This window comes from Mya arenaria, chromosome 9 (genome assembly GCF_026914265.1).
Source record: "Mya arenaria isolate MELC-2E11 chromosome 9, ASM2691426v1".
Taxonomy (NCBI): Eukaryota; Metazoa; Mollusca; class Bivalvia; order Myida; family Myidae; genus Mya; species Mya arenaria.
In genome coordinates, this window is record NC_069130.1 from 27994681 (window position 1) to 28008296 (window position 13616).

At 35.7% G+C, this 13616-nt stretch overlaps 1 protein-coding gene across 1 annotated transcript; it reads left to right on the top strand.

Moving 5' to 3' along the window:
* Positions 1-6108: 6108 nt before the first annotated feature.
* LOC128202845 (60S ribosome subunit biogenesis protein NIP7 homolog) lies at positions 6109-12925 on the top strand. Its single transcript, XM_052904001.1, has 5 exons — positions 6109-6237; positions 9519-9605; positions 10075-10213; positions 10628-10768; positions 11753-12925. The coding sequence occupies exons 1-5, from the start codon at positions 6182-6184 to the stop codon at positions 11870-11872; spliced, it is 543 nt and encodes a 180-aa protein (XP_052759961.1). The 5' UTR covers positions 6109-6181; the 3' UTR covers positions 11873-12925.
* The last annotated feature ends 691 nt before the right edge of the window (positions 12926-13616 follow it).

A 13616-nucleotide genomic window follows, 5' to 3' on the forward strand; every position in this document is an offset into this window, starting at 1 on the left:
CATTTTTATTTACAAGACGCCATGGTAACGTGACCTTGACTGGTTATAGGTAGAGAACTGCCGACAAGAAAATGAGAACACATATGGGGTTCAATAGAAACGAGCCATTTTCCATTCACAGAAAATTATTAATATTAATGTATTTATTCAACAAATAAACGTTAATATTTGAGTCTATTATAACAATAAAATAAATTTCATTTATTGTTATAATTAACTCAAATATTAACATTTTGGATACAGTACAGGATTAACTTTAACAGCGTTGTTTTAAAAAAAATCACCGTTACACTTATTACGTATATCATACTCGAGCTTGAGTATACGGTATCATTACTGATGTGAAACACATACATACTATATAGTTATGAAACCTCTTTTGACAAAAACAACAACAACAACAATGACCGTTAAATCAAAACAAAATAGCCTATTTTCGCGAAAATAGCTGGCATTCGGAACTCCTCGGCCATTTTTTCAAAAACAACCTCGGATGTATGCCGGTACATCTGTTGAAGTAGTCCGTATTTTTTTTAATAAAAGCATTAATTAAATGTAGTGTTTAAGAGTTGTATTCATTGCTCTCAGTTTAAATTGATTGCCAGTGAAGTGTATTATTGCAAACATAATTACGATTCCCAAGAGTTAAGTCATAAATTTTAACTACTAAATAAGATTACTACGCGATCTATTTGCAGCGGACTTAAACGTACCACTTTTTAAGTATGTAAACCGTCCATATACATCCGAGGTTGTTTTTGAAAAAAATGGCCGAGGAGCTCCGAATGAATAGCTGGGCGATACTATTTCCCGGTCTCTCTTTGTAAAATCCGGTCTCATCCGGTCTCATAATTCCTTGGTTCATAACTTATGGCCTCGGGCAGCGGATTGCGTTGCCGATGTATGTTAAACTAATTTGACAATCTTATTTGCTTTTATATGTAACAAAATTGAATAAAATATATAAACATTATGTTTTAATTTATGCAAATTGTTATAGGTGTAAACTATTTATGCAATTTGTTATAGGTGTAAACTATTTATGCAATTTGTTATAGGTGTACACTATTATGTAGATATACGTCTCCATTTTTTCGTGCTATTCGCTAACATAGAATAAATTCGAATACTTTCGTCATGATTACACAACTTTAGCAGAATATATTTTATTTGTCTACTGGAACTTTGTAATGAATCTCTAACTGTTTAAGAAATATGATGCTGATTATATTATTTATTTTCAATTTTGGTTATATGGTAAAATCGTATTATTTCTAAACTTTATTAGAGCCTTTGCATAACAATCATTTATTCTATATCATTGCCTTTATTATAAACAACAATATTTTTTGAATATAAATTTGAGAAAAAATAGGTAGCGACATAACTAAATATGCAGTAGCCGAGCGTGTGTAATGAAACTGGCTAATCCGTTTATCATGTCCTTAACTAGGGACAGCCGCTAATCTCTGACACGCGTCACAGTGTGACGTGCATTGACACCTTTCATGGTATGACATTATTGTGTATTGTAATAAATTTGTATAAAGAGTTCGTTGAGAAAATATAAAAAGTATAATAATAATAATAATAATAATAATAATAATAATAATAATAATAATAATAATAATAATTTATTCCCCATGTTATGATAGTTGATCACTGTAAATCTTTTAGCATTCACCAGTCATTTAATATTGTTGCGTACTGTCAGCTATTAAAAACACGGTTACAATATTTTTATCAGTAAATAACATTTTGCATTAATGCAATACTTAGTAAAAAGTTAAATTTTATGGTTTTTTATCATTGCCTTAATTTATTATTTGTTTTATTAATATGAAATAATTATCATCAAATATCTAATATTTGTTTTCTTAACAACGTTAAACAACTGTAATCTTTTGCAATCCTATTACCCCCCGCGGTCATTCACACCTTCACGATCACGCCCGATACCTACTATAAAATTTTGAAAACAGAGACCGGATGAGACCGGGACCGGATGAGACCGGGACCGGGAAATAGTATCGCCCAAAATAGCTTGCTATATCATTATAATGAAATAAAGCAGAGATGTATGTATATACATACTTATATTTAAACGGAACATTATAGAAAAATGATTTTATGATGATTTTTTTTTTCTTTTTTTAAGTGAGTTTGAAAGATGTTTTTAAAAATAGCCTATTTCTGCGAAACAAGTCATATTATAATAAGTAAACATACCAGATATTACTGCACATAAGTTATTCGATTTAAACTGAACGTAATAGAAAAATGAATTTGATGACAAATTTAGCACCTTTACTATATTTTTGCGTATTTTTTAATAACCTTTTTCACGAAAATAGCCTTCAAAATCATAAATATTAAACAAACCAGAGATCATTGCACATTTACTCGTGGATTAAAGAGCATTCAGTTACATATGGATATATTTGTATTCTTGCTTTTTGTTGATAAATAAGCACGCTTTTATAAACATACTTGGAAATGAACTTTTGATGATTTGTGAAATGTCATCAATAATTAATATCAAATGTATCCATTTGCATCCAGGCCACATCACGGGGAGGCGCTCTTGTCATGGCCCGTGACTTCCCCTTCCCTCGTCATACATTGTTGTATTTACAAATGTACCTTAATTAACATCAGTTCAGTCATCGGCTGGTAGAAGGCTGTTAAGTTCTAGAGGACTGTGACCATAGTCGATGTGTTGTACACCCGGTGAGGCCACTATGATCTCCTTTCCCGACTACAGCCGCCTCTTAGAACTTGGAGTCGTTTCAGCCCTTTTCCTTTTAACCTGCTGTGGCTTTCTTCCAGCTGTTGGTGTCCTTTGAGTGGTTCTGTTCCCGTCAGCTGAAATGATTGTGTTTTGGGTCGATTTGCTAACGTCCATTAGAAATTTTCTTGTCCTTTGGCGCGAAGTTCTTCTGAGATGTTCGTCCAGTGGTCATTATCAGTTAGGTGGTGCAACTAATGGTCTGCAAGTCGAAAGTTGCCCATGTCTCTGGTCGCTCTGCATCACTCTTCTTGTTCTCCCTTGACAATTCCAAGAAGTGTTTCGATCAATTGTGGGAGGTCTTGCATCTTCCACTGAATAGCAGACTTTAGAACGTGGTTTGCGCTCTCACAGTTGTTGTTTGTCCAAGTCGGTGTTATTTTCCCTTTTATCACAGGTTCGATTATATGAGTATAAAGCAGTCGCAACAGTTTATTTCGAAGTAATTGATGCATTTCTTGTCGTCGACACCGCTGTCTTTTTCGTTGATTGTTTTTTCAAGGTTTCTGATCTCATATTGAACGTATCTATGTCCGTTGGTACAAGTAGACCGTCCTGACCGAATATATAAGAAATTATTTCGTCTCTTTCCTTTTTGGGATATCCAACGACGTTTTCCATATGTCTAATTGTGTTTTTCTTAAGATAGCGGGTACATAGCACGTGTATGCAACCAGGTAGTCATCGTCTGATGGCGTTCTTGAAGGTTAATTTTTCGTCGTTGCCTACTGTTACATGCTGAAGTTCGGTGTCTGTCAGATTGTCAGCAATGTCATAAAAAAATGAAGAGTACGCTCTTGTGGTCGAACTTTGATGAAGGAACTTCGGCCCAAAACAGATCGGATGATCGTTTGTTCGTCGTTTGATAACAGACATGTCCTTGTATACCGTTGGGATAACATGGAATTCCCCAAGATTATAAGTTTTGTCCATCCCCAGAACTGTGCCAATCCCCCCCCCCCCACACACACACACAGAAACGCTTGATGTCATTGATTTCTTGTTCTGTGGATAGTGTAACAATTTGATGTTGAAGTCCGCTCATATGTCACAATCTGTACAAATATATGTGACTTTGTCATTTCTTCAACGCAGATGATTTCGGTGTTTTTACTAGAACAATGTGTCGTTTTCTTCTTCTTTTTTTAATTTCGCATTTTACATTTCTTAGCTGTTTTTCGTTCCTTTGTTTGTCACAATCATCAGAGTTGGTCTGTTCGTTTCTCACTGATGGTTTGGTGCGTATGTACTTGGTGTTATTTTTTCGATCTTTAACAGAACCATAGTGCGCCCCTCCTGGAAATGTACCTATATATTTAACGATCGCTATGCTGTTTGACACATCCGGCATGACTGAGTCTGACTTCTCTATCCAGGTAACTCGTTTCTTGAACTGTTCTAGACAGGCAGGAAAAGCTTTCAGATGCTGGTAGAACCGATAGAAAGCTATGATAGAGTTTTCTTTTGAATGTGGATCGAACGGAATAAATTCGCGCTTGTTGTTAACTTTTTTATTGCACAGTATAGTCCTTTACGTTTGAACACCGTGATGAGCTTTCCGTCACGTTCAATATAGGTTGAACAAGGTGATGCACCACCGACCCATGCGCCGCAATCGTCCCAGAACTCGGACCGTTTACCACTTTGTCTTTTCCATGTCGCGGCTGTTGTTAAGCACAAAGTAATTGCCGTCTTCTCGCCCAGTTGGAATTTCTGTTAGAATGGTGTGTGGACCTTAATGTAAGTTTAAGGCTGTATCAAGGTCCATGAATTTTGTGAGTGATCTTGGAGTAAACATTTGTTCTACGTCCTGCACTTTGTCGTTCTCAGACGTAATGTCGTGTTCAGGCCTACCGCAAGGCTCAGACGTGTTGTCTTTCTTTGGTGTACACAAGATCTCGGCTGTACAATTATCAGTTTCTGAGTTTTGTTCAGATTTGGGTGATTCCTGAATAGTTGAGAGATCAGGTTTATGAATTGACTTAAATCGTTCGATTTCATCTATTTCATTATCGCTGTCAATCTCAATTTGCTCGTCAACTTCCATATCACGGCAGCTGTTTGGGGACCCGAAGATCGAGCCAATATCCTGTGCATCCAGATCCATCTTTTCAATTGGACCTGTGGTATGCAATAACGGCACGAAGTGGTTTGGTGACCATTCCAGTTTTCGTTTGGTTAAGAAGCTGTTCTTTCTCGGAGGATTTGTTTTGGTCCACATAAGTGTTATGATAGGCTTGTCGGGATCAACGGAAGGCTGTATTCATGTTCAAGAAATTAATTGTAATTAGTGGAGCCTTTCAAGTTGGGATACTGACTTTGATGTTGAGTACATTTGATAACGCCATCATGTTCCACATCGAAGCCCATTCCCCACTTCTTGAACAGTGGAGACGGTCTAAGTCTTATTCTGGACTGATCACAGACAGTTTTTTGTTTCTGTTGGTCACCATCTCTATGCAGCATCGGTAACGTAGCTCATGGCTTCTTGACTCATCACCAACAAGACTCGTCAAGAATGAATTAAACAAGTAGTCGCCGTTGCCAGTGCTGCGGAGTGCTGTATTGGAGGTAGCATATAGTACTCTGACAGGATGGAATTTAAAACGGGGTCTTTTGTCAGAACTGTCCAAATTCACCTTGCGCACAAGTAGTAACTCGCGCCTTACACCAACACGAAGTTGTTCAATACCTCAACGTGAGTCTTGTTCAAGTCTCTGCAGACCCTTTATCCAGCCGAACGAACCAGCGTGGGCGGTATGACACGACACACAATGGTGTACCGGAAAACTAGCTTATTTGTGACTTTGTTTTCTTAAAGTTTTGACAACTTTTTTTATTATATTTGACTAAGAATGAGCATTTTTTCGTACATGTCTGAGAACCAGTGATATAAGAGTGCAGACAAAGGATCAAATCACAGGTTTTCATATTTACGTTAAAAATAGATGTTTTGTGCCGAAAAATCATTTTTCTTAAAGCGTTAGTATGGAAGAAAACATACACGATTGAAACGTACTGAAAACAGGGAATAAACTGCCTGCATTCTCATTCTGCATGCATCGGACAGACGTAAATCTAACGCCTAGCATCATCGCTCTGTTACAAACATACGAGAATGACTGCCTAAGAAACAGCAATTATTGATATGGGAGGCTATTTACACCCCATAACTGGCATGAAGCATTTATGAAGAAATTCATGAAGATGCACATCGTTAAACATCGTTAAAATCGTAGGGGCACACGCTGTTATGGGGAGGTCACTGCGTAGGATATTTAGTTATTTCCTTAAGGAAGTGTTGTCTGCCATGCTTATTAAAATCTAAAACCAGTCGATTGATCGCACACGTGAAACAGAAGAAATTGTAAACAAACATTATCACAACCAATAATGCGGCCGTTGACAGAAGATGAAACTCGAACATTCTTCGAGAAATTATCAAAATAGTGCGTCTTATATTTTACGTTTACTTATGTTTTAAATTGGCAAAGCAAATTGAGAAATATGGAAATGTCATGTTATTTCGCGGCACCATGTAATAATTGACATGTTCTTGAGTAGTCATTCTAAAATGCCGTCCAGGCTTTTTTTTTAATGACTAGTTCTTGAGTAGATATACTACAACGTATCAATCACAGTTTTCGTATTATTGCATTACTTTCAACGTCTTAGAAACGTAAAAAATCTTGTCAAATTAAAAAAGTCTATGAACGTCTTATTTTTTAATGATACCTTCCTTTTGCGTTATTTTTATTTAATCAATTTTAAATTGGTAAACATTATATAGTGTAACGTTTCTTCCCTAACTAGCTCTGACATGCTACCTTTAATTAAACTATAAACCTATTCTCGGACTGCATTGTCCCAAAATTTAAGTATGAAATCAGTAATATATACAAGTGATTAACAAAGATTGCTTACAAAACCAATGATTGGAGAAATAATTATTATTCTTCAAGAATCAATGTTTAATTATGCCAAAACCAAAAACGCACAAACAGAAACACTACAACACCTATGCTATAACTTCAAACAGGACCAGCATACAAAACGCTTATAAACCAATCACAATATATCAGCGAAACCCACAGTCCTAAATGTATAGCTTTTACGGGGAATCAAACCATTGACCCTGTTCCGTCTGTATCGCAATGATCCAGGCTTACTAAGAGGCCAAAAAGAAACCCCACGGATGTCCGAACCTGGAAACTAGAAGCTGTAGCGCAATGCTTTACTTTAATTCTCCTAGCCTCCAATAGTTCAGAACCCGCCCTAAACAGTACAAAAAGATACTTCAAAGCTTCCCTGTATATTATTAACTTGATGTTCTCACATCGGCGTCGAGACACGAACTAACTATTTCGTTTTGTTTGTTTATTTGAGTTTATCAAGGTCTGCCCGCGCCCATTGGCTGCATTATGGCTTGACCCCGCCGTGACGCCATCACGACTTAAATTGTGTTTGAATGCCATAAGTGACATGAGATAGAAGTGACAGCATTGGAAGACTTGAAGAAACAGAGTGAGATACAAGAAATCCGGGTGCGATACCCTAGCTCTTTGCGAAGAGACTTCTTGGTTCTTTAACGTGCTCGGTGTAAAGCACCGATACACGGGATACAACTTTCCTGGGTAGGACCAGTACTGAGTACACCACTTTCCCAAGCACTACCCTTTAAATGCCAAGCGCCAGGCAAGGGAGCTACTTGTACCAGCTTTTAACGTCTTTCGGTATGACGCGGCCCGGGATCGAACCCACGACCTCCCGCTCCGTAGGCGGACGCTTAACCACAAGGCCACGGAGGCGGTTGACTAACTATTTCTATGCCTTTCGCTTATTATATACCCTAACATCACGTGACCAGAATGGAATGGTCCATTCTTAACAAACTCTAAGGGTGAAACCATTATATATAACTAAAGTTACAGAGTAGGGGTGTCAAGTTTATCAAACATACGAAAACGTAGAAAACTATTAAGAATACAACTTATTCGTATTAATTAATCATTTACTAGCTAAATTTAGACATTTAATACTAAAACCATAACATAAGTATTAAATACACGAAATCATCATAAAGAAGTCATAGCGATAAAGCGAACATCAAATACTCTATAAAATTCACTAAAACAGAAATGATTATTTTCCGGACTACATTATTCCATGAACATTACAATAGATCTGTGAAACTGAAATTGTAATATTGATTTTATTTCTCTATTATAATAATGACTTTTACATGACATATGTATTGAATAAAAATGAAAGATTTAAATGTAATGAAATTAAAAGTTTAATACTGAGGTTAGGTATTCACATTGACAGAACCTATCCTTATTGCCACCCTGCCCCCTTACAAAAAAATGAATGAATAATATCCATATGTATATGATAAAAACATAATTTTAAAAGTAATTTCAAGACCAAAAAACATTGGGTCATGATCATTAATCATGAAAACCAATATATTAACCAAAAATTCCACGGAAAAAAATATCCAATATATTCTAAGACTTTTATTACATATTAAAGGTTGACATATTAAGGCCCTCGTACGGATGATGGTGTTTTTGTAAAGCTTGTTACTAACTTAATTTCATAAAAATAAAATGTCTCCCCCGCCCCTATATAAAAAAAGAAAAACTAGCAACAAGTTTTAATTGGCCTTATTTGAATAGATTAAATACAAATTTCATTCAGCTCGGCTGAGAAGACAGCTTAAGCTGATACGAGTCGCTCTTGAGTCTTTTCCCTGGGTAAAAGCCAGTACCAATGTTTTTTTCTAAGAAATAAAACGAATGTTCTTATGGTGGGCTCAAATCCACAACTTCTTGTTTGGGAAGCACACACTTATTCAATGGTCAAAATTACAGCAATCCATGCACTGTCTAAATCCTTTTTGAGCTTGCTCAAATTCTGTATTTTACTTACAATTGTTTATGTCAAGCAGAAGTATAAGTAATCTGGCTTCCTATCATTTAGTGATGAAGCTATTCTGATACATATTTTGTCACAGGTCTCAAAAAACTTGTTTTAGGTCTCTTGCCCTGCAGGACGAGTGAACCTGAGCTTCTACTTGCCCGGTGCAAAAATAACTCTCTCTACATATTCAACAAAAATTTTGAACAAAATTAGGTAACATTGATTAAACATGAGCTAGTTTTGCAGCCAATCAAAATTACTTTCAAAGACGTTAAACTTTGATCCGCTCGATTATCATAACAGTGTTCTTTCACCTAATCCCAGCCACTCACTGCTGCACAATTCATTTATGAAGAAGTTGGGAACCAGGTCATATATAACCAGCTTTTAATACATTATGAATTATTAGCAACATTTAAATAATTGAATTAATAGTAATGAAATAAGTAAAAATACATAATTCGTTTTCTTGGATTCGTGAAGAATTATCTCAACATACAATTGATTAAACAGTCTCTGCGCTTGACCATGTGAATTTGATAAAAAAAACATGAGGTCACATTTCTGGTTTCGATTTGACTGTTTACATCTGATATTTGATTTTAAGGTTTATTGCAGTATTTCGTTTTGGAAAATAAATAGGATCAAAAATTGAATCTGGAGAATCTGTGTATTTATGGCCCTGTCCATGTCCCATTAAACAGGGTTTATATTTACATTTTTGACTACTGGCTTGTTCCTGTAGTTTTTAATGTTCAATGGCCATTACTTGACTTCTGGACCACTCTTGTACATCTATTTTCAGCATCGGTGAGAATATCAAGATGCTGTTGGACAGACCTGATGGCTCTTACTGTTTCAGACTTCACAAGGACAGGGTCTACTATGTCAGGTAGTTCAGCATGTTTCTTGACAAGGTTTTCTGTTGTTTCACCATCTCATTGTTTAAGACTTCAAGTAAACTACTAGAATCCCAGTGTGTTTTTCGGCCCTTTTTGGGAGGATTAATTTTTTAACATTAGGTAAATGTAGCAATATAGTGCCATTCATGAATATGTCGATAGGTTTGTTAAATAAAAGGTTTGAAAACAAGTTGGACATTTAGTATTTTTCCCATTTTTGCCAAACAGCGCTATTTTTGCCTAATAAAGGGTCTGCCACTTTTCCCTTGCTTAAATCCCACTGAGTTGCTCGAACTGCGTGGAGTAATATGAACAGTAGTGTTGTTATGTTTATTGTTGTTATAACTTTGTTTCATGGGTAATCTTTGTAAAAATAAGTTAGTTGAATGGTTTCAGAAACTACAGAACATTTTGTTCTGTTTTAGTTGCGCTTATGATATGTGTCAATCTATTTTCCAGAGAAGAACTCATGAAGCGAGCTGAAAACATTGCCAGACCGAACCTGGTCAGCTTTGGTACATGCTTTGGAAAGTTCACAAAGACGGAAAAGTTTCGGCTTCAAATAACAGCTCTAGATTATTTAGCACCATATGCTAAGGTAGGTTTGATGGAATGTATGTTTATTTTAACTACACTGTTGGACTTCCATCTTAAGTCGGTGACTGGTGTGACTATCGTTATAAAAGAGTACTGTATACTGCTTTAATTTTGTGAAGGTTTTTTTTTTTTAGCTTATTTCTATGATTACAGATAACAAATTGTTGTACAAATATAAGCTTTGTTTTATTTTGCATATAATTGTAATAAAATGACCATTTCTCCAGAAGTGATTTATAATAGCAGGGCATAAACACAAGTTGTTCACCTTGATCAATAGGAAAATGATCATTTAAAATGCAGAAATGAAAAAAAATAATCTGTGGTTAGTTACTAAGCTGAACATTTTCTTTTGCATTAAAGCTTTCAAATTTTTGTACATCAAAAGCTATTGTATTTTGTTACACCATTACAGTTTAAGGTATGGTTGAAGCCGAGCGCGGAGCAACAGTTTGTGTATGGTCACCACGTAATGAAGTCCGGTCTCGGCAGAATTACAGAAAATACATCCCAGTACCAGGGGGTAGTGGTCTACAGTATGGGAGATATACCATTGGTAGGCTTATGCGATTTGTGTTATACAAAAATGTGTTTTTTACAAAGAATAGAAACCATCCTTGTTCTTGTTATTAAAGGTTTTCCTATCAAATGTACAGTTATGTAATTTCTGGATGCCTGGGGACCCCATATTCTTTTTAACAGTTATTTTTAAGAAAACAAATACCTTTTTTCATTCTTAAGCATTTTTGTTCATTGTTGGCAAAATTGAATTTCCAAAATTAAAGTGAAATGATGAATTGTTCCCAATCATAAAGGCCCAAAATGATGGGGTTAAAAACACTGTATTTATATGAATGACTGTCTAATGTATTTGACTACTCGGCCAGTATTCAATATTGATCTCATCCTTATCCTTGGACATGCCTCAGTGATTCCATTCAACCCATTGGTCAGCTAAATATACAGGCAAATCAAAACACTCTGTTTCTAATCTTAATTTTAAGTTCAATCTAAGTTCCTTATTCCACAGGACACATTGTTATGACGACTTTGGTTGCTGGAAAGCTTCTACCTTTTTACTCACTTAGTATTTGTAAGATTGCAATTTTTGCGATGTGCAGAAAATGGAGCAGGCGTACATCACCTGCAGCTTGCTCTATTTTTCGGTTTGATTCCTATCTTCTTTGGTATTTGCTGTGATTCCTATCTTCTTTGGTATTTGCTGTGACATTCGTCAGAATCAATTTTCGAAATTAATGAACAGAAAATTTGAAAATCTTCAATTGTCATGGGCCCACATAAAAATGCACCAAGTATATGCCAACTTTTACGTCTTGCACTAGTTAAACAAGTATGCCCCGGTGAAAAAAATAGGCTGTCTGAAATATACTCTATGCGACTATTTTTGGTGCCTCCGTCACAATTGATCTAAGTAAAATTATAGAACAGTAAATTTGAAAATCCTTTATTTGCCAGCACAAAAAAGCAAACACCAAAGAGTTTATGGGTGAAATGAAGGTTTTTTTCCTCTCCATTCCAGGGGTTTGGAGTGGCAGCAAAGTCCACCCAGGAGTGTCGACACACCGACCCAATGACACTTGTGTGCTTCCATCAGGCTGACATTGGCGAATACATCAGAAATGAGGCTGAACTTACTTGATCATAATTGTTACTCTTGTTGTGACAATTTCCTGGTGAAAAATACCTAAATCTGTTACGTTTTAGTGTGAAAAGGCACTAAAAGAATGTGATGTTATTTAGTAGTTATAAAAGATCATGAAAGATTTTAAGCTTTGTTGCACAAAATGTGCGCATCTTATTTACAAGTGTTTCAAATGATCACTTTTTTAATTAATATTTCTGAAAAGAAATAATTTCTTTTTTGAAAATTGAATTTTGCAAGATGGTTTCAAAATGAATAAAAAGGTGAAGGAATTCTAGACATTATTACGTGAAATTGATTTAAAAATAATCTGACACATTTTTGATGAATTTGTTTTTGTGAAACTGTTAGAGGCATGAATTGGTCCATCTAAATGGATGATTTTTGTACTTGTCCCGATGCAGGACAGGGATACATTAGAAATGCCTAAATGATTAAAAAGTATCCCTGAACGCTCATAATTGTGGCTGATATGGCTGCGGTACAATCTTACATTTTCAAATATTGAACATGAACAGAGTTGTTGGCACTCCTATTGCCATCGCAATATTTCTTGTGTTTACTGTTGAAATCACATTATAACTTCAGTGTCACATCTATTTAATGTCTATGGTTAATTGAATTTCTTCAAATGTTAAATATTTAATTTGACTTATTTTTAGAAAGTAACACTTGGTAAGTCCTAAGCATTGATAAAAACATTTAAAATGTACCAGGTAATGTGTCCCAACATATTTTTATCCACTCCAAGTCAATAATTTATTGCAATTAACATGGAGTACTTGCTTGTATGAAGGTACATCACTTCATTACCAAACAGCTCGTATGTGTTCATTACCAAACAGTTTATCTGCGCTCATTACCAAACAGTTTATCTGCGCTCATTACCAAACAGTTTATCTGCGCTCATTACCAAACATATTCTCTTGAGTTCAATACCAAACTGTTCATGTGTGACTCTTCATATGGTACATCTTCATATGGTCGTTTTGTTCTTGTATGATTGTATTTACCATTTTTGAATTGTAATAAACTTTTTAAAGCATTAAAGTTTGACTTTTGAAAGAAGCTCGTTGTATACATGATTAAGTTTAACTTTTGAAACAAGCTCGTTGAATACATTATTAAACGTTAAAAAATGTTGACTGGAAACATTTAGATACTACTTTTCTCACGGCCTCTAAACGCCAGCTCCACCACTTTACGCTGGTGCAAAGAAAAAGAGCTGTCGGCACTTCCGTGGTGGAGCTGTGCCCTATGTTTACATGAACAAACGTGAGTATGATTTATATTTTATTTGATAATTTCATTTAACGGATATATTTCGAAAATCGGAGAATGTGGTACCGTGTAAGAACCCTTCTACTGTAGGCTGGTTACTATTTCGTTTCAATATTGTGCAAACTCGTGTCGGGAGCTTTTCTCCCGAATCGGACTTGCGCATATTTTGAGATCTGATTGCATAGCAAGTACATTTCGGTGCTTATACACCCCGTAAGAACATTCTCACGCATGCAAACATAACTGTTATGTATAGTACCTATGCCGGAACACAACAAAACTGATAGGCACTTCTTAAAAAGGAAAAATGCACATATTTATGAAAGTGGTGGCGCTGTTGCCCTAGTGGTGGCGCTATCGAGTATGTTTTGCGCTTGAAGTAATATTAAATGTAAACGCCTTTTCCCTTGTTGTGCAAACAATTACTTGGGTACGTTGCTGAGGCTTGATGTAGTTATAT

Coding starts and splice junctions, on each gene's coding strand:
- LOC128202845 (XM_052904001.1), top strand. CDS start 6,182: ATGCGGCCGTTGACAGAAGATGAAACTCGAACATTCTTCGAGAAATTA. Junction 6,238..9,518: donor TTCGAGAAATTATCAAAATA/GTGCGTCTTATA, acceptor ATCTATTTTCAG/CATCGGTGAGAATATCAAGA. Junction 9,606..10,074: donor GACAGGGTCTACTATGTCAG/GTAGTTCAGCAT, acceptor TCTATTTTCCAG/AGAAGAACTCATGAAGCGAG.